A 25808-nucleotide genomic window follows, 5' to 3' on the forward strand; every position below is an offset into this window, starting at 1 on the left:
CAGCGCCGGCTTAGCCACATTTTAGTCGGCTGGATTACGACCCTACGACTTCGAACAAAAAACGAGACAGTGCGGACTTGTACAGGACTGGTACGGACAGTCTCTGTGATAGTACCAAATACCGACGTCTCTGTTGGGCTAGTTGGGCCCACCGCTTCGGTGCAGTGTCGCGCATGCATTCTCTTTGGTTGAATTCGTAATAACTGGTACGAGAACGTCGTGGAAAGCCTCGAAGCGCGCGAACGCTGAAGTACGTCAGAAGTGTGAAAGTTCAACGCTGTTGAGAGAAAATGAAAGGTATATGCAACGTCTTTTTATCTGAAATCCACTCATAGCGACAAGATACAAGCTTTCATTCACTTGGAAGCGCGGAAGATCTTGAGCTGGACATAGGAGCAAATGCTTTGAAAACATTGCTGACAAGCTGCAATCCTTAAAAATGCCCATATCTGATGAAGCTTCGGTGCCAGTTGTGTCATACCGTCAGAAGTATCGGAACCTAAAGCGCAAGTTAAAGTTTCTTCTCTACGAGAACGAATGTTTCCAGGAGGAGCTGCGGAAGGCGCAAAGAAAGCTGCTCAAAGTGACACGCGACAAAAGCTTTCTCCTCGACCAGATTCTTCAGTACGAGTCAATCGACTCCTCCTCGAGTGACTCGGATGCGACTGTGTCTAGCGACAGCGACTCCGAGCTTCGTGTTGAACCGCCACCACCGCCTCCCGCAATCAAGAAAAAGAAGCCGTCGGTGACCCCTGTTGAAAGCGGCAACGTCCACCATATTCCTGTGGCTAGCGTGTCAGCAGTAACAGTGCCCAATGCTACTCCCTCTTGTTCCATACCTATAAAAACCGAAATAACGCCGGGGCCGCTACCGGCAACCAACACTTCCGCTGCTTTGGGTGTTCTGCCAACGCTAGCAGCCAAGTCGGCTGTTTTGATGCCCCCCGGTGCGTCTCTGAATCTGACGGCTGATAAGAAAAAGAAAGTAGCCAGGGCCTCCAAGCCTCCGCCAGCAACAGTGTCTGCGCCACCGCAGCCGACGTCGAAGCCGATTTTGGTCTCAGGTGTTCCGAAAAGGATATTGGAAGCAACCGATGCACTTTGTGTGAGTCGTCTGGACGGCCACATGACTTCGGAGGAGGTGGAGAGGCACCTGGAAGCAAGGCAGACACTGCGCGATCTACTTCCTGAGAAGGCTCCGCTCACAGTGCCTGCTGAGCTCTTCAGCAATGAACCACCGGCAGACCTACTAGATGGCGGGCCGCCCTTGCTGGCGCCCGGCTCCTCTGTCATGGCCTCCACTGACGCTGAGGGGGAGGACGACGAACTCATCACTGGAATAGCATAGTGATTACATGTATCTGAAGTGGTTGGAATCACCATATGTTTGACACACTGACACTGGACCTACGTAGTGCTATGTAAGACCCTAACTCTTAGTCCGAATTATGCTGCAATTCACTCTGTACAAATGGTCTTTGCCCAGTCAGTGCTGTCGTCGTGACATATGGCATCTTTTGAGGTCTTTGCTGTTGTCTCTTGAGGGCCTGACATGTTTGAGCACGTTTAGCCGCCCACTTGTGTGAAGTAAAACATTTGTTGTGCTTAAAAGGTTGATTTAAACAATATTACTATGTTTACCTTGTTGCGTCTAAAAGTGTTAAGCTAGCTCTGTGTTTCAGGGCACAATTTACTGAGTTAAGGACCAGAAACAATCCAAAGACTAAAGCCTGTGACAACCCAAAAATTCAAGAAATGCTCCTTTGTTAAAAGCATGCTGTGCAAACTCCCTCTGCTTTCATGTTCCAAAAGCTAGTTCTTTTACAGATTGCTACATATGCACACAGAAGACGTCCGCCGGTGAAATTCAGCTCACAGCATATACATACATATACTATAATGCAAGAAACATTAAAAATTAATTTTAAAAGGAATTATCTTGGCTTTACTTTTAAAGAGCTTTCTTTTTATGCTCCCAAGTATGCGAATAACGAGGTGCATGCTGCAGTTGAGAACATGCACCACCAAATCCGAATTAATCTTTGTCTAATGAGTATCGCGTGTACCTCATGAACAAACGATTCCATTTCCTTAGGTTGAGGAGGTTCATGCCACTGCAATGGCTGAGCTAGGCAAATATTTGAACTTTGGTCTTGTGAAGAAAAGAACAAAATTTAGTTGGCTTGCAAATGTATGCATGCGCCCTTCGAAGTGAATTTGCCACAACTTTTTAGGTTGTCACTACAGTATTCTGCGCTACATATAACAGCAACCATGCAAAACACGCTTTTTTTGGCAGAAGCAGTCTGCACCTGTTGCCACCAATTGTTTGCATAGTCCATGTCGTTCTGTGAAGCAAGTGCACCAGCCTCATTTTGCGTGATCTTAAGCTTGCAAAGGAGCATGTGCTATATTGGCATAGTAAAATAGCAGCTGATGGTGGGGGTGAAGAAAACTGGGCAAGTTGGTGACTGCTTATGGCGCAGAATGAAGCAGTATCCAGCATGCAGCAAAGTGACACTGTAGACAAGCAGCAAATTCTTATAGGAATATCACAAAATTAAACTGCCATAAGTAGCTTCAATAACAGATAGCTAATTTATTATTGTATTGTAAAACTAAGAAATTATTGGAACAAAACTGATGTGTATCAGAAAGGAAAGCACACTGTTGGCACATGTGCCAGTTGCATAAATCTGATGGCATTTATTTTAATGATTTAGCTGGTCTCACTTGCTGCATGAACACGCAAGGAACTGTGTGTGAGCTGAATTTGTGACCAGTGACTGCTGTAAAAGACTTTTCCAGAAGTTGGGTTTATAGTTTTAGTGGCCTGTACTGCATTAAAATGTTGCTAACATTAGCAAAACATGGTTCTCCAGCAGCTCTGCTGTCTGCAACGAAGTCAACATTTCTTGGTGCGGCATGAGAACATGTTTTCCAGTAATTAGCAATGTTGCAGGGCCACCTATAGCAGGTTGTTTGCAGACAGTGTGGGTCAACTTTTATCCCAGTGTAATGGTACCCTAACTCGTGCCCTTTGTGACCTGCACATTTAACCAAGTAAGGGAAAGGCATTGTGTTGCCTTGTTGATGTGTCATATATTGAATGTAGTATGGTAGGTATAATCAAACTTTTTCAACTTGCTTTTGTCTTATGTAACACAATAGATTGTTCATAAGTTTGAGGTATGCCGGGTACTCTTTTTTTTTTTTTTTTGTTCAGAAAATGCATTTGATTTATGTAGAAGTTCAAGGAGCAAGTGTGCACAGTGGCATGTGCTCGCCATGGCAGCCTCTGGGAAAGAAAATGTGTATGATGTAGTGGCCATGGAGTTTGTTGGCACTTTTCTCAATGGTTCGTTCAGACTAGTTGGCAGTTTTTGATGAATGTTTGGTTACTGCTGCTATTGCATTTTGAAGTTCACAATAAAGCGGCTAGTTACACCGCTGAGTCATAGCATGGAATGCTTGAATTTTTTCTTTTGTTTGCATATTTGCCTTGGTTTTATTTAACTTGAACCACAGTGCATTGACAGATTGCATGTGGCAGATATTTTTTGCATGAAATTATTTTATGCGTCTGCACATCATTCTTAAAGGGACCCTGCAACACCTTTTATGGAAGGTGTGGAATGTGTCTGGTATTAAGGGGCATGACCTCACAAATCCTTTGGAACAAACATTTTTTTTAATGAACCTTGTTTCAACAGAGTAATTGGCAGCCAAATGCTTCCACTGCCTTACCTTTGCTGTCTTTCCCTCCTTTTTTTTTTGTTCCTACTGCACTGAAAGCTGTGTGCTGTGCCCATGCGGGAGAATGCCCACCATGATCTGCCCATCATTGTACCTAGCTTTTGTATTGGCACAGTTTGGAGATTGTGTGGTGCAAGCTTCTGCCGCACTGCACATCTGAAAGGCCATAGTATCAATGTAGTGGTATTGTTCTTTACCATCATCCTAGATTTCTCTACTCTTGCTTTTAAAACAATGCTTAATCGCAACATCAATTGCAAAGAGGCCCTGTAACATTATTTTGACTGCCAATTATTGTATTTTCATAATTGTTCCTTCCTTACATGATGCCAAGTTAAATGTGTAAAGAAATAGAAATTCACACCCACAGACAGAAGTTATTCCATATAGAACAATAAAAATAAGCAGATGCCTCAAGAGAGATCCTCTTTTGCTTTTTCACTTGTTCAGTGGCAGAATAAGCTTCAAGCCAATAAGAACCACACCTTTGACAGACATAATTGAAGGTGGTCTCATTGCCTCAGCTGTCACCTGTTCTTTTCAGAGCATAGTGCAGGTGTTTCAATGCTGCTGGCAGATCATGTCAAGTGTGAGCAGAGCACAGCTTTCTAATCCAACTTAATTTTGTGTGTGGTAGAAAGGATAGGCAGAGTATCACAGTGATAGCTGTATTGAGGGCTTGCAGTGAGTGATGCTGGCTGCGTGCAACTTAAGATTTTAAAAAACATTGTCTTGGTGGTTACACGATCTGAACTAGAGTCCTTCCAGTCAAGCATGGTAGCTTTTTAACCACTAGACCAAGCCATATATTTATTGTAAGTAGCATGCAAACATACAATGGCTTAAGAAAAACACAGGACGAGCACTGTTTTCTATCAACTGAAAGCTTATTTTAAAAAAATTGCTTATAACCAAATAAACTGGCAGAAAAAAAAAATGTTTGCTTATCATCTTTCTACAGGCCACATTATCTTAACCCTTTCAGGGTGCCAAATAATTCTGTTGATTTCACACTTACTTTCACTACATTCCTTACATCTTCAGAATCGTAAAAAGCATACAGCTGCAAAATAGATTGAGAATTTTCAATTCTGTAGTGAGTGCTGTCAAGTTTACAGAATTTGAACTCAATGCGAAAACTCACTACAGGGACATCAGATATGAGAACATCAACTATTTCATGTCTAGCAGGCTTGAAAATCACCTATCCACTTGAAAATTATGCCCGATGCAACACATTGAGAAAAACAATGAAAGAAGTAAACCCACTGTATATGGGGGGGGGGGACATACTCACGCTGAGCAAGAATGCCCAACTGTCTATCTTCCCACTCGTTTTACTAAAACATTTTGCATATGTTATTCAAGCTTGCAGCACAATTCCAATCAAAACTGTTTCAAGATGTGACACATTTGAAATACCATTGCTTTTATCAATGCTTTTGCTGTTTATGCACAATTGTAGCATACACAATTGTGTACACAGCACCTCAAAGTGTTAAGCTTGCACCACAAATACTAGGTCTTTGTAGGTTGTATGATGAAACTGGCTGCAGTGCCTTGTCAAATCTAGTTATTGTTACTGCATAAATAAATGTAACATTGCATTTTTATCAGGCCATCTTGCACTATGGGCTCAGTTTAACAGAGGGACTAGGCAACAGAAAACACGCACTTCACATTCGGCAGTCCACTCCAGCCAATTGTGCAAGCTCCCACAAGAAGAGGAGCATATAATTTTTTTTAAAACAAGACCAATGTGGTCTTTTGTTGAGGTAAAGGAAGTGAATTATGAGTGGCAGTTCTCCAGAGTCCTACAAGCTATCATTGTCTCACTGCTTTGCACTTGTGGCAAAACTGCTCACAATATTTATGTTGCAGTGCTACCTTTGCCACAGCTGTTGTTGAACTTGTGTGCTTTCTCTTCGTGCTTCAAGATCCCATGTGCCTTGCCTTCTTTGCTAAGTTGAAGAAAAGGCACACTGCGGTCTTTGTCCCTTGCCACATTGTGCCATGGTGCATGATGCAGTCGTAAGCTATCAGTGATGTGAGGGAAGTTCAGAATATTTGCAACTGTTCTCTCTCTCATTTGTAGCTGATAAACAATGTACAGATCCCAAATTCTTATTTTAATGCGATTAGCATTCTTTGCCTACTTTGGGTACTTTCAGTCTATTTATAATCTGTCTAGCCTCTTACGCATTCATGATGCCATTATGGTCATTTCTTTAACTGGTTATATATCAGGATATGCATGACATGAATGACATGACATGTATGTCAGTTACGCTGCCATGATGCTGTCATGGCCATTTCTTTAACTGGATGTATATCAGGATAATCCATGGCATGCATGACATTAATGACATGTATGTCATGACATGCATGCTTGACATAAACATTATCATCGCTGAAGTGCTAGAGAGGAGCCCAGCTGCATACATGGCTCATACATTGCACTTTTCGGCATTGGCAATACCATCTGTCGCTACGTTGCTTCAATGCTAATTGCATTAAGTCAACGGTCATTGTGAGATGGGTTCTGAGGGATGTTTAGAGTGTGAGGTTTATTAAAGACAACACAAATTCTTAATGCAACTGCTCGAAAGAAACAGCTGTGCTGGAAAGTGGGCTGTGATTTGGCAATGTCAAGGAAGACTGCTGTCTTTTTGTCTGTTCTGTTCCTGGACACTTTCTACCGGTCCCTGCAGCTCTGAATGTGTCCCTATGTCCATAAGCCATGCCAGAAAACTAACCTTTCTGGGGGCAGTTTAACCCTTTCAGTGTCACTGACGTACCGTTACATTTTCGTGTTTCTATCCCACCATGTCACTGATGTACCCGTACATTCTCCACTCTTTCCATTCAGATGTGCGCAGTAACATGAAGTTGACACGCTCCAAGGTAGTTCCACAAATGTTGCATATCTCTAGAGGCATATTTCATCATCTTTCTAGGATTGCTCAGTCTGGGTTTTTATTACCACGGTGCGGAACACACCCTTCGTGGGCGTGGTTGCACCGCACGGAGGTCGAGGATACGGATTCTGTCTACTTCGGGCATGCGGTGATTTGATTTGATTGATTGAGTCTGGGGTTTTACATGCCAAAACCACTTCTGATTGTGAGGCACGCCGTAGTGAAGGGCTCCGGATTAATTTTGACCACCTGGGGTTCTTTAACGTGCACTACAACGCAAGCACACGGGCGTTTTTGCATTTCGCCTCCATCGAAATGTGCCTGCCGCGGCCGGGATTCGATCCCGCGATCTCGTGCTCAGCAGCACAACGCCTTAGCTGACTGAGCCACCGTGGCGATAGGGCATGCGATGGCACCAGGCAAATAGTTGAATGTCAGGAGGGTCAGAGTGCGCGTGAGTTCCCCTGTCTGTGGGCTGGTAGAGGAGGAGTTCAGGGGCGCGACGTTCAAATTGACCAATCGTGTGCGGCTCGATGGAACGGAACGCCTCCGTTCCATTTTGGAACGCGTACAAGATCGCGCCCCAGATTTAATAGGGAAGCAAGCGAGTCCTTGGGCCTCGTCGTAGGTTATTACTGTATTGATGGCTTGCTGCAACATGTCTTGAATGTGTCCGTCGCTGCCTTTTGTTACCCATAGGGTAATGTCGTCCGCATAGAGGCTGTGGTGTAAGGACGGTATGCTGTTGAGAAGGGGGGGTAGACCAAGCATGGCCACGTTAAAAAGAAAATGGGAGAGCACTGACCCTTGGGGTGTGCCTCGGCCTCCGAGGGTGATGGATGGGGAGCTGAGACTCCCCACGGTGATCGTAGCTGTGTGATCCGAAAGGAAGTTACTGATGTAAGCATAGACCTGAGGGCCGAGATGAGGTTGTGCGACTTGGTCCACGATGGCACTATGTAGGATGTTGTCAAAGGGTTTGGTAAGGTCGAAGTCGAGGATAGCCCTGGTGTCCCGAGGAAATGAACCTTCGCCCTCAGCCACTTGATGATATAGCTGGAGCATGACGTCCTGCGTAGAGAGTTTAGGACGGAAGCCAAGCATGGTGTGTGGGAAGAGGTCATGGTCATCGAAATATTGATGCAGTCTAGTAAGGATTACATGGTCCATGGCATGAATGAAATTGGATGCATGTTCTTGATGGAAAGGCACTTATTGGGCTTGGGAATAAATATGACCTGGGCTGATTTCCAGGACGCTGGTAACGTGCCAGTTGTCGAGATTTCGTTGCAGTAAGTTGACGGATGGAGCCGTTGTCAAGGTTTCGGAGGGTATTGTTAGTAATGTTGTCTGGAGCCAAGCCCGTGCGAAGAAAGAGGAGGGCCGTTTTGACCTCAACCTGTTGGATGGGGGTGTCTAGGATCTCATTAGGCCTACTGTGGTAGGGAGGGTGCTGGCTCTGCTATTGTGGGCCGAGGTAGCGTGTTTGGAGGTCCTCTAGTAGTTCCTGATCGGTGCCTGTGTATGTGTACAGGAGCCATACCAGGTCCTGTCGTTGGGCTGTCTTGCTAGTTTGCGGGCTTAGCAGGCTGTGTAGAATATTCCAGGTTCTTGGAATGTTGGGTTGGCGTTCCATGCAGTTGCAGATTGCAAGCCAGTTTTGTTGTGTGAGGTAGGTCGCATGATCCTGATGGTGCTGCAGAGTTGTGCAATCCGTTTCCGCAAGCTTCGGTTAAGTTTGTTCCGAGCATATATGTTAATGTTTGTGCAAGGCATCCCATAAGTGAAGTTGCCTGGAGTCGGCACCCAATGCAGGCGTTTCCTCTAGGACAGCCTGCGTGCAACGGGATTGGTCATCAAGGAGGGTAGCTGTCCAGGTAGACAGAGAAGGGGGCGGTTCGATGTCGCAGTGGCGAGATCAGGCATCCTGGAAGAGGTCCCAGTCCGTGACAGGTTTTGGATGTCCCTGACGCGGGATTACTTGGACTGGCCTCCGCTGTGATGTGTAGAATGCAGTGATCGCGATTTAGGGTTTCTCTGGTGTTAAGCGATTCAGCTGAAGGAAGCTTATAGGTGAAAGTAAAGTCAGGGGTTGTGTCACAAGTAACGCTATTGCCCAATCTGGTGGGGGCTGATGGATCAGTAAGCAGGGATAGCCTGAGGGTTTGTGCATCCATCCAAAGCTGCCTGCCCTTGCAGCGGTCGATGGGATAGCCCCATACCGTGGCTGGGGCATTGAAGTCTCCCACGACGAGCAGGGGGTGCCCACTGGTGCAAGCTAAGGCTTTGGCGAAGAGTTGATGAAATAGATGTTGTAGTTTTGGACTGCTGTAGACATTAAGTATGAACAGACTGGCCAAAGATGCGGAGCACTTGGCGGGAGATATGAGTTCGATGAGGAGGTGCAGGGCAGACATTATATCGAGGTCATGCACAATGACCGGGATGTTGCGTCTAACCAGAGTATTGATATGGTCGTAAGTCAGATTTTTGTAGGCGGTAAAACCAGTCAATTTAGTGGTCCCTCTTGTTTCTTGGAGGGCAATAGCATCGGGTGCTGGTTGTGGGGTAAGGGTATTCAGGTATTGCTACAGGAGCACCCGCTTTTTGTGGTAGCTCCTGCAGTTTCACTGCCCGACAGTACATGTAGGGAATATATCGCTACGCCTCTTCGCCATCCGTGGTAATCCGTGGGATTGTTTTTCACATTAAAATCTTCTTCAACTGCGAGGCTTTTCTATCGAGGAACCCGTATGGGTTTCCTTTGTAGCAATTGCTATGATTGGGTGGATGTCTCATTTTCCCTTGAATTACTTCTTTCCACCTAGCGGGTTTCCGCTGAATTATTACATCAAATACTTGCCTTTGCTTCGAGTTGTTGATAAATTCGACTTCGCCCTGCCATCTGCTAGCCGCCTGGTTAGCTCAGAAGGTAGAGCGGCTGCCCCGGAAAGGAGGTGGTCCCGGGTTCTAGTCCCGGACCAGGACAAATTTTTCTTCAGCTGCGAAGTTTTCTTTCGAGGAACCCGTATGGGTTTCCTTTGTAGCATTTGCTATGATTGGGTGGATGTCTCATTTTTCCTTTAATATATATACATATTTGTTATATAAAAAGAAATGAAATAAAAATGAAACAAACACTCAACCAGTCACTGGTAATGGCATATTCCATATGTGCAATTTCAGATCTGATGATGAAAATTGTAACATGCTGCTGCATTTGGTGCCAATAATGGATTTCTGGAGCAAATAAAAAAAAATGAAATACTTCATTTAAGTTTTTACAGGTAGAGAGGGTGCATAGGTGTCACCAGGTGTCATACTATGCAAAAAACAAAATATATAGTGTTAATTTTATTTCACAGGTTTCCTGTAATGTAAATGACAAAGTAAATGAGTTGATGCATTCCTGGTAGTTGCATGTTCTTTGCTGCTGCATTTCATTTGCATGGTCCCCGTGTAAAGCCCAGACTCCCGTGTACAGCATCCTCATTTCATATGTTGTCATTCCTCAATATTTCTGTATCTTGCATGGCATTCTGGATAGGTGGAGATGTAAATTTAGTGGTATGCAGATGGAGTAGAGAGTTTCACACACAAACATACTGTGCCCAACAGTTCACATTTGTAAGTGCATCGGTTTCTCAGGAATATGGGGTATTGTAGGCTGCCAACTGGACATGATGGCATGGCATCATTGTTTTCTTCGGCCAGTGCAAAAAAGGTACTTCACCAGCTAGTAGCCATCGCTGTTGCATAGAAATTGGGTGAAACTATCTCCTTGTCATATATTGTCTGAATTCATCAACTTGTCTTTAGATTTCAATCTATTTCAAGCTGTTACAAAACCTACTTGTGGTGCCAATTTTCTTGACCTTCTTCTTAGTATTGCACCTGAAACTATAGGTCACATAGAATACTTGGATGGTTTCAGCGATCGCCATTTGCTCCAAATAACAATGAACATAACGCTACCGGTTATCGGTGTAACGAGAAAGCAAATCCGTGATTACAATAAAGGTAATTATAAAACAATAACCTCAACACGTGAAACTTTTATCGTAAACACGATGTGGCCTTCATTTTACAATAGATCCATTGAATAAAATTGGTTACTGTTTAAAAATACACTGTGTGCGTTAGTAGACAGGTATGTTCCATTCGTAAATATAACGAATGACAAGTTTAACCCTTCATTTACTAAAAAGCTTCAGCACATGAGGAATAAGAAAAAAACGCTTCTATAGTATTGCTAAGCGAGCTCGCGCATCAGCTGCATGGCACAATTACAAAACTCATCTTAAATTGTACTGCTCAGCTTTCGGCAAAGCTAAGGAGAAATATTTTCTAATGATCTTCCTGAGCTACTTAAGAACAATCTGGCCAAGTTTTGGAAAATAATAAAGCCTAACAACAAATCCGATCAGATGTCCTCACAAAACAGCAGCAATATTCCTATTCAATACAGCGAATGTTCATCAGCTTTTAATTCATTATTCAGCTGTGTATTTACACAGGAGGACATTTCAAATATACCTTGTGTTTCAGAGTTCAGCTACCAATACATGGAACCTATTGAAGTCACTTTGGAGGGCCTTTCTTCTCTCATAAATAGCCTTAAGATGTCTTCTTCATGTGGCGTAAATGGTATAAACTCCAAGATCTTAAAGAATACCTTAGCAGTATCAAGCAAAATTATCGTCCCATCTCCTTGACATGCATTTCCTGCAAGTTGCTCGAACATTTTATCGCTTCACAGGTTTACAGACACCTTGAGACTAACAAATTTCTTTTTCATAATCAGCATGGTTTTAGGAAGGGCCTCTCGTGCGAGACACAGTTACTTGAATTTACAACACATCTACACACTAACATGAATTATAACTTACAAATTGATTGCTTTTTTCTTGATTTCTCGAAGGCATTTGACCGTGTCACACACTGTCGCCTAATATCAAAACTCTCCGCACTCAAATTGGACTGTCTTACCTTGTCATGGCTCCGTAACTTTCTGTCAAATCGTCAGCAGTTTACTATTGCAAAGAACTAGGCTTCCTCTGTAACAGACGTTTCTTCTGGTGTACCACAGGGTAGCATCCTCAGTTCCTTGCTTTTTCTAATCTAATCTTTTTTAACGACCTACCACTCAATGTGCCCTCCACTATAAGAATATTCATCGACAACTGAATAATTTATCGCCCAATTAAAAGTTCATATGATCATCTCGTTCTTCAGCAAGACCTTGAACAAATTATTAGCTGGTGTAAAAAATGGCTAATGACTTTAAATACCTCAAAGTGCTAAGTAATGTTGTTTACCCAGAAGCCGACAACTTCACCATATCCTTACCATATTGATAATTACCCTGTTGCAATGGCTACACAATATATGTATCAAGGAGTTCTATTCACATGAACCTTTCTTGGTCAGAACACATCATGTCCATTTCAGCTAATGCCTCCCAATCGTTGGGATATTTGCGGCGCAACATAAGAAATGTCCCTTCTAATGTTCGAAAGCTAGCTTATCTAACTCTCATTTGCCCCCAGCTTGAGTACGCGTCTACCATTTGGTCTCCGCACCAGAAATACTTAATCGAAATGCTAGAACGGATTCAGAACGGGGCAAGCTGCTTCATCTTAAACGATTACATCTACCAGTACAGTGTAACACAAATAAAACAAACTTTCATTACAATCCTTGAACACTCGAGACATTGCCCTGTTAACACTGTTTCACAAATTCATTCACTCCACTCGAACACTGGCATCATTAGCGTAGCCAGGGGGGGGGTGAAACTCCCCCCCCCTAACAGTTGCTGATGAATTTATCCCCCTTCACCCCCTTTCCCACGGAACAGAAAGCTTGAGGAGGTGGGCTCCGAATGAGCGACATGGTTGAAAGGGTAAGCCTGAATGTGAAAGCAAGGCGAGCGCTAGTGGCAATCCGAAGGAGGGTTGTCATGGGGGCGATCCCCTCTCCCATGCGCAGAACATTGTGGCCCCACTCATGGCGTGCCTCTACATCATTCCGGATTGTGTTAATCATAACTGCTAAGGGAGGGATCAGCACTTAAGAATTCCACACACAGATAAAGATGCGATGAGCGGGTACGTAAAACTTGGAGGCATTGTTGCTCTCCACCAGGCCTTTCTGTCGTCGAAGAGCTTCTCATTTCTGGTACTGGACCGAATGGTCGATTACTCTGCGCGGAAGAAAAGCATTTCGAAAATATTGAGGCTTGCTTGTCTAGGAAATGCATAACAAGCAACCCCCCACCCCCCTTTTTCTTTCTTCTTTTTCTTGCTCTTGTCTGTGACTTTCATTATGTTAATAAACTTGAGAAGAGCTTGCTGTTAGGCGAGTTTGTACACGCTGGTAAGAATGAAAACAGGGCAAAAAACGGGACAAGAGAGAAAGAAAGACCTACAGAACGCTCATTTGAGCACAGCAAAATATATCAAGGACTGGGGTGCTGGGCCAGGGAGGCTAATAAACCGCCACAACAAACAGGTGGGAGGGCAGGTAGGTGAATGGCCTCGAAGTCCACACGGAAACAAAATATAGGAATGTTAGGGGCCGCCAAGTGCGACAGTGACTAACGGACAAGAATTTTAAGGAGGGAGTGGGGTGATGAATACGAGGAGGGGGGGACATGCATAAAAGGTGTCAAGAACGAAGTTGACGGATAATTAACTATGGACATAGGGAGAGTGTCTCGTCACTGCCTGATCACTCAACACCAGACAGCCGCGGCCAGTCGCCTAGCTGAGGCTCACCTACCCCATTGTAACACATGCCCATCCCAACTAAACGTCTTGGCAATTTTCAGAATAGACAGCATCAGGAAACACGACACATTCAAATCTCTAGGAGGCACTGGCCCTTATGTTACAGCGAACTATGGATGCCGTAATTTCACAAAGGCTTCTAAACAAGAAGCAGCCGTGCTTCAGACTGTCTGCCTCATCATTTCCTGAGTGTGATCAAATCACAATATGCGTCGCGTGATGTCTACAATACTATGAACACAAGTTACTTCCAAACATCTCTTCAAACAAGTCGACAGCAGGTCACCGAAAGTGAGTGAAACTTGCATCATATGATATTATCGAAGTTCTAGCGCAAAGCTTCATACCTGTGTTTTTAAACATAAAATAATATAGCATGCCCACAACGCCGAAAGCGCTCTTCGATTTTCCAAGTCATGTACCAGCTACGTCATCAACATACATTATATAAACGCACCAATTCGTAAATGAAATTTTTTGTTTAAATATCATTTTTAAAAATAGCATAAGAATGATAGCCTAATTTGATGCAAAGTGGCTGCACGCCTTAGCAATGAAAAACTTCTGTCAGAAGTTACGCAAGGTGTTGTTTCAGCAAAGCAAAAACGTGCATCCTCGTTGTTAAAGCATTCATGTCCGGGGAGTGCTAGGTGTTTGTCATTGCGTGGCGCACAACCTCCATATATATATATATATATATATATATATATATATACTATCATAATCATCATCAGCCTGTATTTATGTCCAATGCAGGATGAAGGCCTCTCCCTGTGATCAATTACCCCTGTCTTGCGCTAGCTGATTCCAACTTGCGCCTGCGAATTTCCTAATTTCATCACCCCACCTAGTTTTCTGCCGTCCTTGACTGCACTCCCCTTCTCTTGGTATCCATTCTGTAACTCTAATGGTCCACCGGTTGTCCATCCTACGCATTATATAGCCTGCCCAGCTCCATTTTTTTTCGCTTAATGTCAACTAGAATATCGGCTATCCCCATTTGTTCTCTGATCCCCATCGCTATCTTCCCGTCTCTTAACGTTAGGCCTAACATTTTTCGTTCCATCGCTCTTTGTGCGGTCCTTAACTTGTTCTCGAGCTTCTTTGTTAACCTCCAAGTTTCTGCCCCATATGTTAGCACCGGTAGAATGCAATGATAGTACACTTTTCTTTTCAACGACAGTGGTAAGCTCCCAGTCAGGATTTGGTAATGCCTGTCGTATGCACTCCAACCCAATTTTATTCTTTTGTAAATTTCTTTCTCATGATCAGGGTCCCCTGTGAGTAATTGACCTAGATAAACATACTCCTTTAGAGACTCTAGAGGCTGACTAGTGATCCTGAATTCTTGTTACCTTGCCAGGCTATTTAACATTATCTTTGTCTTCTGCATATTAATCTTCAACCCCACTCTTACACTTTCTTGGTTCATTTGCAGTAATTCATCTCCATTGTTGCTGAATAGGACAAGGACAATGCCATCTACAAACCAAAGGTTGCTGAGATATTCGCCGTTGATCCTCACTCCTAAGCCTTCCCAGTCTAAGAGCTTGAATACTTCTTCTAAGCATGCAGTGAATAGCATTGGAGAGATTGTGTCTCCTTGCCTGAACCCTTTTTTATAGGTATCTTTCTACTTTTCTTGTGGAGAACCAAGGTTGCTGTGCAATCCTTGTAGATATTTGCCAAGATATTCATGTATGCCTCCTGTATTCCTTGATTACGCAATGCCTCTATGACTGCTGGTATCTTTACTGAATCAAATCCTTTTCCTAATCTATGAAAGCCATATAGAGAGGTTGATTATACTCCGCAGATTCCTCTATTACCTGATTGATGAAATAGATATGATCCATCATAGAATATCCCTGCCTGAAGCCAGCCTGTTCTCTCGGTTGGCTGAAGTCATGTTGCCCTGATTCTATTGGAAATCTTGGTGAATATTTTATACAATACTGAAAGCAAGCTAATGGGTCTATAATTCTTCAATTCTTTAATGTCTCCCTTCTTATGGATGAGTATAATGTTGGCGTTCTTCTAGCTTTCTGGTGCACTTGAAGTCGTGAGGCATTGCGTATAAAGGGCCACAAGTTTTTCAAGCATGATATCTCCTCTATCTTTGATTAAATCGATTGTTATTCCATCTTCTCCAGCAGCTTTTCCCCTGTTCATGTCTTTCAAGGCCCTTCTAACTTCATCACTAGTTAGTATAGAAGGAGCCTCTGTATCCTGTTCATCACTACTTCGAATGAAAGTAGCTCGGCTGCTCTGGGAACTGTACAGGTCAGTATAGAATTCTTCCGCTGCTTTTACTATGTCATCGAAATTGCTGATAATATTACCCTGCTTATCTTTCAGTGCATACATTTTGCCTAATTTGTCTGCTTTAGACGTCTCACAGATGCAGTCTACAGAACTGTGATATCTGTTTTTGGTGTAGAGTTACAAATTTGCAAACACTGCGCTGCAATTTTTTTGAAACACTAATTTCGGGCAACTTTTGTAAAAAATTCAAGACACTAGATGAAAATTCAGCTTCCTGCAGTTGGCAGGATTTAGCTTTTTCTCTTAAATGAGACAAATTTCATTCAAACTGGTCAATCAGTTCTTTAATAAAACAATACTGCATTTCGCACACATTTGAATAAGGAAATCGAAGTTGGCCTCGAGGTAAAGCTTCCTCAGCCTTTTGCTAGAATCACTTCTAACACAATCAACACCTGATAATCATATCAGGTCTGAAGGAAACATGCAATTGGCCTACTCATGCCCGCTGTTGCTTGCAATGCAAACAGCAATGTTGTCTGCCTGCCTTGTGTGATCACGGAAACCATAAACATAAGGGTTCCGAAATGTCAACATTTTAGTTTTACATTGTTATCGAGTGCAAATTTTTAGTATAACATGTTTCCTGACCTGATGAAATTTTATTGAACACTGGACTATGATAAAAAAAAAATACAGTGACCATCATACATGTGTATATATATTCCCCCAGGATGGTCAAAAGCAAAATGGTTATTTAGAGTCAGAACAAAAGTGAGAAGAAAACTAAATAAATCCTGTGTTCTGGGTTTTTATCAAAAAAGAAAAGAAACAACTGTCTGCATATTGAATTACATGTTTTTTGAAGCCTGTCACAACTGTGTAGATTTCTTAATGTTTTCAATTACATAGTTAAAACAGTTAGCTTCCTTGCTACCAAACGTCCACTAGTTTCGAGTTCAGTTTTCAGTGTGCTATCATGATTGCTCTTAGCTGTCAGTGTTTTGTGTATATGATTGAGGAAACTCGCAGATGTAAAAATTGTAAAAGAATTTTTCTTTTTTTTTCTGAGGATACTGCTGCAAGTATGGACACTTGTGATAAAAAGGTTTTGATTGCACCATAAAACTCCAGCAATTTCACCAATTCCTCCGGCTCTGAACTCGAATTACTGTGACAGCAGCAGGCTCTCACAGACTACAATGGACGCCGCCATACTCTCAAGAACAACTTCGTTGCAACGCACATGTTATCATCATCTACTACAGTATTGCCTGTTGTGACCACCGAAATACGTGCATAGATACCACCACTCTCAGAGCCTGCATGGCAAGCAAAACCCGACACAATTTTCTCTTGCAGTGGGCATGCGGGCAGTGTTTTTTGAAGATGCGCTTGGATTGTGCTTTCATTCACGAGAGGAAGCACACAATAGAGTAACTTTTTTTTTCACCGGCTTCCTTCCAAGCTGAGAAAAAAAAAAGAACTGTGCAAAAGATAACATAATGGAAACTCGGGAGTTCCTGAAGATGCTCTGCAAATATGAAACATGACGTATGCCCCAAAAATGAATAATTATAGATTTGTATAACCAATCTGAACTACACCAAGCTAATTAAGTGCACTACAAAATATTTGGATTTGGTAAAGGCCAATGCAAATTATGCATGATTTGTATCGTTTAACTATAAGTACTTCTCTGAAAAATTTAGTGCTAGTTCAGCAAAATGCTGAACTGGCATTTAGGCCACAGCTACATTCCATTTATTAAGCTATGAATGAATGTTCAAACACAGATAGTATTAAATTTTTTTCATCGAGCAACGAATTTAATAACAAGAACTACATACTTGATTTGTATTCATAATATCAAATTCTGTTTAGAGGCACTTTTTAAAATATTTAAGAATGACATTTCTTGAGATGGCTTCCATCAAAACATGCAAATAAGTATCTCATATGCATGATTAAAAAAAATTTATTGCGAAAACAAGGTAAGCCATGCATCACATGTATATAAAAGAATGCACAATTTCATTTGCATGTAAAAAGCTTACACTTCTGCCAAGACAGGAACTATTATTGCTACATTTAGTCTACTGTTCCACTAGGCTCGCTAGGCTGCGAAGAAAAAAAAAAAATCACAATCATATGCTTGCTGCACTATATTAAAAGATGACTAAGGCACTTAAAACAGAAAAAAACATGGCACAGTTCATTTTATAATGAGAAAATGACTACGCAAAGGGTATCAAGTGTAACTTTGGTAGCTGTAAGCATTTGAGTATAGTCCTGAAATAAAAGAGCAGCATCTGAAACATTGACAACTGCTGCAGCAACATAGTGACTACTAAAAAAAATGACAGCATCACAAGAGAAAAGCACGCTTCGGCACCCACAGAAATCAAGCACCGAGAAACCAGCTGCACATGTAGCTGCAAATTTGCTGGTTTTACTGGCCAAGGTGCACAAAAATAATTTCTGTTGTATCTAAGCCCACCAGCGCCACAAGTGTTTTACTCTGCCTTAGAAGAAAAAGCATGAATCACTTGAGCAGCATGTACTAAGCTATGAACAAGTCAGGGCAAATAGTTTTCCTATAAGTGACAAATGACAAGCAGAAAAAAAAAAAAAAACCTGCATGCAAGCAGGTAAGCTATGCATGTTAATGACAACTTGGAACACATGTTTATAATTGGTACCCAAAGTAAAGCTGTTTGCAAAGCTCAGCAAGAGGACAACCAGTGACTGTTTTCACGAATATTGAGATACAAAGTCTCAAAACCCCGATGAGGCACAAGTACAATGAACACACACAACAAACAAGAAAAACAGTTTCTCATTAATAGCCATGTGCAGTTTGACTAATGCGTGTGCACGGCATCCTGTGCTGGGTAAATAGATATCAGAAAGCTAGCAAATGATGTGTCATAATGACTGAGAACTGACACGCATGAAACTGGAAAAGTAGCTTTAATGCAGTGAAATGCATATGAAAGCTTAATTCTGATAACTGCTTCTTCATTTTAAAACACAGACTGTATTTTTGCGCCAGGCGTACTGCAAATGTGTGTGGTTGAAATTAAATGTCATTTTCCCATCCTGGCCCCTAGTATAAAAAGTGCAGAGTGAAGCATCAAAGCTGCATTACATTGAAGCTTTCCAGATGCATTGACAGCTGTAATTTTCCACTCAGCCCAAATCATTAATTACTTCTGCACCAGTCGAGCTGCTTCCATATTTTATTTTGTACCAATTAGGTCCTTAATGTTTATTACGTCTGGCATTCTACTCTGAACATTTTTTCACATAACAAGTGATGACAGTGGGTTCATTTTACAGTGACCTCTCAACATTCCTGCATATATGTAAACTGCATCCATATAGCTTTGTGTTGTGCTGCATTCCTACCAGTATACAGTCGAACCTCAATAATCATGAACATGGGTATAATAAATGATTAAATATAATGAATTATTGAATGAAGTAAATATAAAATTTAGTTTGCCATGCTTTATTTCAATGGGTATTTTAATGCTATAATTAAACCAAGAATGTAAAGTCCTAAACAATATTGGTTACAGCAAAGCTATTTGTTCACTTGATCGGGCTCGAAGTATATACTACCTACTCTGGCAGCAAAAATGTCAAAAAATCGGCAAGTGCATTTTGAAGTGGCACATTCTAGATAGACGTGCACATTGTGACCAACGTCATGGCTTGGCTGGCCTGCAGCTGTCAAGCCAACGTGCCGATTCCATGTGATCACACCGATCACGTGGTTGCATATTAATTTAACAGAGCAAAGCGTGTTTGCAATTTTAGTATTATTCACATGCCATGTATCAGGACGGCAAGCCACCAATGGGCTATCATGCTCGAGTTTCTTTGCATTATATCGACAGATTTTTTTGCTGATATGAGCCGATATGAACAATATTGGGCATAACGAAGGTGCTTTCATGCAGCGTGGAAGTTCATTAAAACAAGGTTCGACTGTATTGCATTATTGTGAGTGACCTTAAATAGTGCTGCTAGTAGGCACAAAGTACAGGTCATTATTACACTTTGCAATACTTCAATAATGTGCTCTCTGTTCATGTGATTGAGCGCTACTAGCTTAAGTGCCTCTTGACGGCTTGAAGCCATAGGAAAGTAATATATTGGCATTGTGAAATGCAAGCGCCAGGTTTAAGCAATATTACACAGATGCAGGGTGCAACTTGAAAACAGCCAAAGCTTCCATCTATGTTCACTTATTCTGACACAAATACCAAATTTCTTAGCAATCCTGAGTGAAGATACATGCAGATGTTAAATAGTACAGGGTGTCTACTATACTAACATTTTCAAATTCCCTGTTTTTTTCCACACATTCCCTGACTTTGAACATTCCCTGGCATTCCCTGGCGAGGAAGAAAATGGTGGTTTATAGCTTGCCAAGTTACTATGTCAGCCCATAATTTTCAACAACTGCTACCAGTAAGCTGTACATAAGGCAGAATGGACAACCAGATTTCACTAAATCGTGCTTTTTACGATATTCCAACCATTGGGCCGAGCTCACGCTAACAAAATTGGCATAAGACACCATTATTTTGAGGACTGCGCAAGTTCAGTTGAAAATTTTGGTTCCTTCTGGCCACAGTAGGTACTAATTTCCCTGATTCAAAGCAACTGGGGTGAAAATTCCCTGCTTCCCTGAATTTTCCAGAACTGACAAATTCCCTGGAAATTCCACGTTTTCCAAGTTTTCCCTCATGTTAGGCACCCTGTAGCATCAAGATTTCACTAAAAAGCTGCTTTGAAGACTGGTTATAGTAACTAAACGCAGCTTCAGTGCACCATTTGTGCCTAAAATCTGTAATTGGTCCTTTTTTTTTCTTGTTCCTATAGATCTACTATGAAGCCTTGACCATCATGTGCTGCTGTTTTGATGCAGTTTAAGAGAGTGTTTCAATCATTTCATTGGCACTTTCTTGCTGAGCCATGCAGTCCTGTCATGGAGAGCAGTGTTTGAAGTAGACCTGACAGTAACAAATGTGCAATTATGAGGTAAAGCAAAAGCTATAATAGATGTCCAGAAAGAACATGAGTGCAAGCAAAACACTGAGATAAAAGGGCTTAGGTACCTTCAGCTAGAGACAGCAACACTGACATGAAACTGTTAAATCACAATGTAAAGGAACAATAAAGCCACACAATTTTTTCTGACTTCTTGCAGTGCCTTATTGCTTTAGGAAAGCTGCACAAGTGTGAACACTGGTCTGAAAAATTGAAGAAAGAACTGACTAGAAATTTATCAAGACTTGCAAGTACAGCCCATCTTAAGCTGAGCATGAGATGAGTGTTACATTCTACAAGCAGAAACAAGCCATTCATGACATTCCAGAATAGATGGATTTTCACAAATTTCCACAAAGGAAAAAAAAAAAAAGAAACCATGGCTGTGTTTCTGGAGTGTGTTTCTGTGTTTTCTGGAGTGAAGAAGAAAAAAAACAAAACAAACAAGCTGCTTAAGATTTCTCTGACATAAATGCAGCAAATATAAAAAAAAGTATGCATGGAAATAAATGCCTTGAACTAAAGGGAATAGCTAGTGCAATAGAATAGCTACAAACTTCTTATGACAGCAGGTAGGTAACTACAGCAGAATCTCCTGATACAAACTTGAGCAATAAGAGAATTACATAAAAGAAAAAAAAAATCTGACCTAAATGCCAGCTTGAGTTTTGGCTGGGTGTAAATATTGTCAGTGACAACATATCAATGCAGGACCATTGCTATTTGCACTGTTGTCCTAAAGACATTGGCGTTATGAATGCCTACCAAAGGTAAAGCTGGGTATTCAAATGTCTACTGTATTATCTCTGACTGAGCAGTTCTTAAGCATGAGCAATGAGGAAGTAAACAGAAAGAATCCATTAGCACATTGCTTTAGCTCATTTTATGATACTGTACTATACAGGGTTCAGTGGTTTCAGTTTAAATGGGATAAAAAAAAATTGAGATCGGCAACAATGTCCAACATACTCAGTGGTTCCAATGTCTCACCACTGTCATCGGAGGATGTGTGCGTATTCATTATAGGTGACATGGGCTCCTATTCATGCCATAGCATGCTTAATGTAGGCACTGCTGATGAACTATGTTGCCTTGGTGGTAGTTTTTGGAAGATACAACCGGAAAGAGAAACGTAACAAATGGGAAGCTAATACATGAATTTATGGGAACTAAACAGGACTGGTGTTTGAGAGTGTAAGAGCTGGGAAAGCAAATAGAAATGCATCAACGAGGTTATACTGTATGCATAGGTTACATGCACGTTGTTGTGTAGAACTGTGGGATATGGCGCCGCCAACATCGAGCATATTGCAGTTGACAAACTGCTGACATCCTCACAGGATTGAGTTCTGTGACTTTCGCATTCCCCGTCAAAACCATTGCAATAGCGATTTGTACAATATTTGGCGGCCAAATGAGCAGCAAATGCAAGTCAAATGAAAAGAGACCAAGCATGTAAGGTTTGCTGAAGATGATAACAAGCCAGTGTGACCACACTAAGGTGCTTCCGAGAAGCAGCAAGGCACATGCCTTGTGCGGATCAACAGAAAGAACTTGAAAACACTAAACAATGTTCATATCAGCAGGCGTAACTGGTAGACAACAAGCAAATAACATAACAAACATAACCGTTTGACAATTTATAACATTACCAGCATGACACCTGGCAGTAGGCTCCATAGCACCTGGTAGTTGATATGGATTGACGCCGTCACACATGGCAATTTTATCTCTGTACTGAGCCTGTGTCGGTCCCACAAGATTGTAGCACCTGAGAGTTGATATTGGCCTCGAGGACATACCGTGGCGTCATCCGCTGGAATCTCTCTGGGACGTAGAAAGTGACATTACATTGACTCCAGCTGCAAAGTGCTCGGCATACACAGCGATTCAGCCACGGCTAATTCCGAGTGTTTGCATATTTTAAGCGTTGCATGTTTGGCGTCTTGGCTGCAAAACAACCTAGCGGGTACATCCCAGTCTGGTGTGTAGGGCAGCAAAGATTTTTAGTGAGCAGGCAACCTGATGCTATCATATTGGCTATTCAGTTCGCATGATCTTTTATAAAAGGAACTACAGTCGAACCCGGATATATCAAATCTGAAAGGAATCACAAAAAAGTTTGATATATAGGTAATTCGATATATAAAATAAAAATTTTATACAAACATTTTCAAGGGAATTTTACTGCTGTTCATTATACATAATAATTCATTATATGTGGGTTCAATTTATCCGGGTTCAACTGTATACGCACTTTTGCCACAATAACAGTACTGTTCACAGCATTAGTCGTGGGGAGGGCAGCTTGTCACTTTTGCCAGAATTATTGCAAGACGATGATTTATCACCGGTCTATATAATACATGGAATTTCAACCGCTTATATTTTTGTCGCCTCAATCCACGCTTCCGCCGTGTGCGAGCATGCAAGTCACATGCATCTCTGCACCAAGTATTTTGACTGATGTGATAAGTGACCACACTAGAAGCCCTGTGTGCATCGCTTGCTTAACTCTAATGATCACCATATTATTTCGTTTTCAGTGACTTTAGCGGCCATGCATTTCGCTACCGTTTTGTTTTGGGTTACGCGTGAAAACTCACACCGCCCTCGGTTAAATATGTCTGGCACTGCGGCACCAAGCAGCGAATCATGCTGTCAGAGTCGCCAACTAAATTGCTGCCTTGGGAATGAAACATGTTATCAATAACCATAGGATTAAGGCTTCAATCGCCCAGCCAGCGAGCTGCGTTGGCTGTGGCAAAGGCACGAACGCGAGTCACAAGATGTCACATTCTACGTCATCACGATAGCAGCGCCGGTCTCTCCTGTGGTGGTCCTCGAGGCTAATAGGTAGATCTTGTAACATATGACAATTTCCTCTCTGTACCAAGCATGCGTCAGGCCCACAAGTTCATCAAAGCATGCAGGACACAGTCCTGAAGAATCCTCCTTCGTCATGTCATTAACACATAACCACAAGGAAAGGTACACAGTGCACATGATATGCTGCATAGTACCACGAAGAGCACTGGCACAACGACAAATGAGCTCGGCAATGGAGGATGCATGACCGAAGCTGACATCAAGTGCAAGCTACGTATTGGAACATTGTGATCATTGATAGGTTCAGTGCCATCAAACAGTGACATGCACCAGCTATACACAGCCTTGAATGCTGCAGCTAGACTGCCTTGCATGCTATGAATCACAGCATGAATACATTTTAATAATTGAGTAAGGTGGTTTTCTGGGCCTGTTGGTGCATGATGACAGTGTGATGGTTGCAGCACGTAGAGACGGGAGCACCTTATTAAAAAAAAAAAAGAAAGAAAAAAAAAAAAGCACAGGACAACACGTCCCTAGCTGTTGGAACCGTCACATTGACATTTCAGTAATTGCTAGGATCTAGATGCTATTTCATCAAAGTTTTACTTTGCTACACCCTTATAGGAATATTTAACCTGACTTTACTGCTGGATTAACCACATATTTAAAAATCACGTGTTATATTTGAGGGTGGCTGTGCAACAACTTGCGTTGATGCAACTGTTGCTTCACTTTCTGGCTGCTTCAGTTTATCATTGCAAACACTCACTATTGGGCCCAATGCAGCACATACTATGACCGGGATCCTCAGCCAGTCATGCAAAGTCATGCTACATGTTCCTTTGTTTGATTTTTTCACTGCTCTACCAGCGAATGCACCCTGCTCTCCTGTTTAAGCAAACCTACCAATGGTAGCTTGCATGCTCAATGATGCATTTCTGTGCATAATGACGTGAAAGAGATGGGAAAAGTTTGCAATGGTCTGTAATGCAGAGAAAGGCAAATAGCTGTGTTACAGGGTCCATTTAAGCATTCCTTCTCAGTCGCACTCAAAATTTGATGCAACAGAGTTTGGATAACTGAGATTCTAAAGTAGTTTGTAACTTAAAAAAAAAAAAAACAGCAAGTAACAGATGAAAGGGACTAAAATAGCTGTCCTCCTTTGTACAAGAACATATTCTGGCATAAAAGCTTATTGTGAGGACTACAAAACAATACAAGGCCTATTCGCAAAAATGGCACAGCAAAAGCTCGCACTCCTTTCTAAGTCTTGACTGTATCATCTCTTGACAGAGCTTATAGCATAAATGAAATTACACATGGGGATTCAGTTTCCAAAAAACATAAATACAAAGATAAACATTTTGTTCACATGTGACCTTATTGTTCATGATATTGTGGCCTGCACAATAAATTTCAATGACAAAAAACAATGCAAATTGTAAGCTAAAGGCCTGACAAAAGAAACACTACAAAACTGAATAGCAAAAGCTGCATGTGTTGCACAATGTCAAGAATATATGTGGGTTTTGATGGTATAGGAGACGATGTTGAACTGTAAAGGCACAGAGTTGTACATTGTTCCCTAAGAGGAGTAAGTGCTTAGCTTGTCTCGCGCTGGCTTCATGCAGCCTGGCTGGGGCAGTGCTCAGGTCAGTGCTCCACATAACTGCACTGCCACCGCTACACTTGGGCTTTTGTCACTCGTCACTGGTTGATGCGTGTGCCACACGGCCTGAGGAACTCTTGGCCTCTTTCATGGAACCATTTGTTTGAGACTAAAAAGAACGGACAGGAAGTGTGTAAGAGTAGGCAGACAGCAGAAACAGCTAATTGCAAAGCACTATAAACTGTGCCACTAGCGTTTGCTTATTATTATCAGTGATAATGTGGCACAATATACCTTGTTGCACATGTCAAATGTTGTCCTAGACCCCCTATCTACTACAGTTTGGAGGTAGTAACCTTATCAGAGACTTTGCTTCAACTGATGCTGCATGCCGTAGCAAAGAATCCATATTGAATCTCAAGAGGAACCAAAACTGGCCTGGCCTAAGGAGGCACTTGTTATTCAATATCCACCAAAGTACCACCTATCTACACCTTGCAGTTTCTAGTCTAAGAGAGATCATGTTAGGAGAAGACCATAAACGACACAAACTTTCCTGCTCATGCACATCAC

General features: G+C 42.0%; 3 protein-coding genes across 9 annotated transcripts in view; 2 read left to right on the forward strand and 1 right to left on the reverse strand.

Annotated features, from left to right (window-relative positions):
- The window catches only part of LOC119436225 (ras GTPase-activating protein raskol-like), a 379883-nt gene that overhangs the window by 300753 nt on the left and 53322 nt on the right, over window positions 1-25808 (forward strand). The window lies entirely within an intron of this gene.
- The window catches only part of LOC119436231 (prolyl 4-hydroxylase subunit alpha-1), a 404330-nt gene that overhangs the window by 281813 nt on the left and 96709 nt on the right, over window positions 1-25808 (reverse strand). For 5 of the 6 annotated variants that reach the window (XM_037703025.2, XM_037703023.2, XM_049656427.1 and 2 more), the window contains one exon: window positions 21194-25404. In XM_037703025.2, the coding sequence (XP_037558953.1) occupies window positions 25334-25404 (71 nt within the window). In that variant the 3' untranslated portion in view covers window positions 21194-25333. Of the gene's footprint in view, window positions 1-21193; window positions 25405-25808 lie in introns of those variants that run through there. The other variant, XR_007463565.1, reaches the window with a different exon arrangement.
- LOC119436228 (INO80 complex subunit E-like) lies at window positions 39-3454 on the forward strand. The gene is made up of 2 exons (XM_049656440.1): window positions 39-2892; window positions 2952-3454. The coding sequence occupies exon 1, from the start codon at window positions 440-442 to the stop codon at window positions 1346-1348; it is 909 nt and encodes a 302-aa protein (XP_049512397.1). The 5' UTR covers window positions 39-439; the 3' UTR covers window positions 1349-2892; window positions 2952-3454.

The sequence above is a fragment of the Dermacentor silvarum genome, chromosome 1 (genome assembly GCF_013339745.2).
Source record: "Dermacentor silvarum isolate Dsil-2018 chromosome 1, BIME_Dsil_1.4, whole genome shotgun sequence".
Classification (NCBI taxonomy): Eukaryota; Metazoa; Arthropoda; class Arachnida; order Ixodida; family Ixodidae; genus Dermacentor; species Dermacentor silvarum.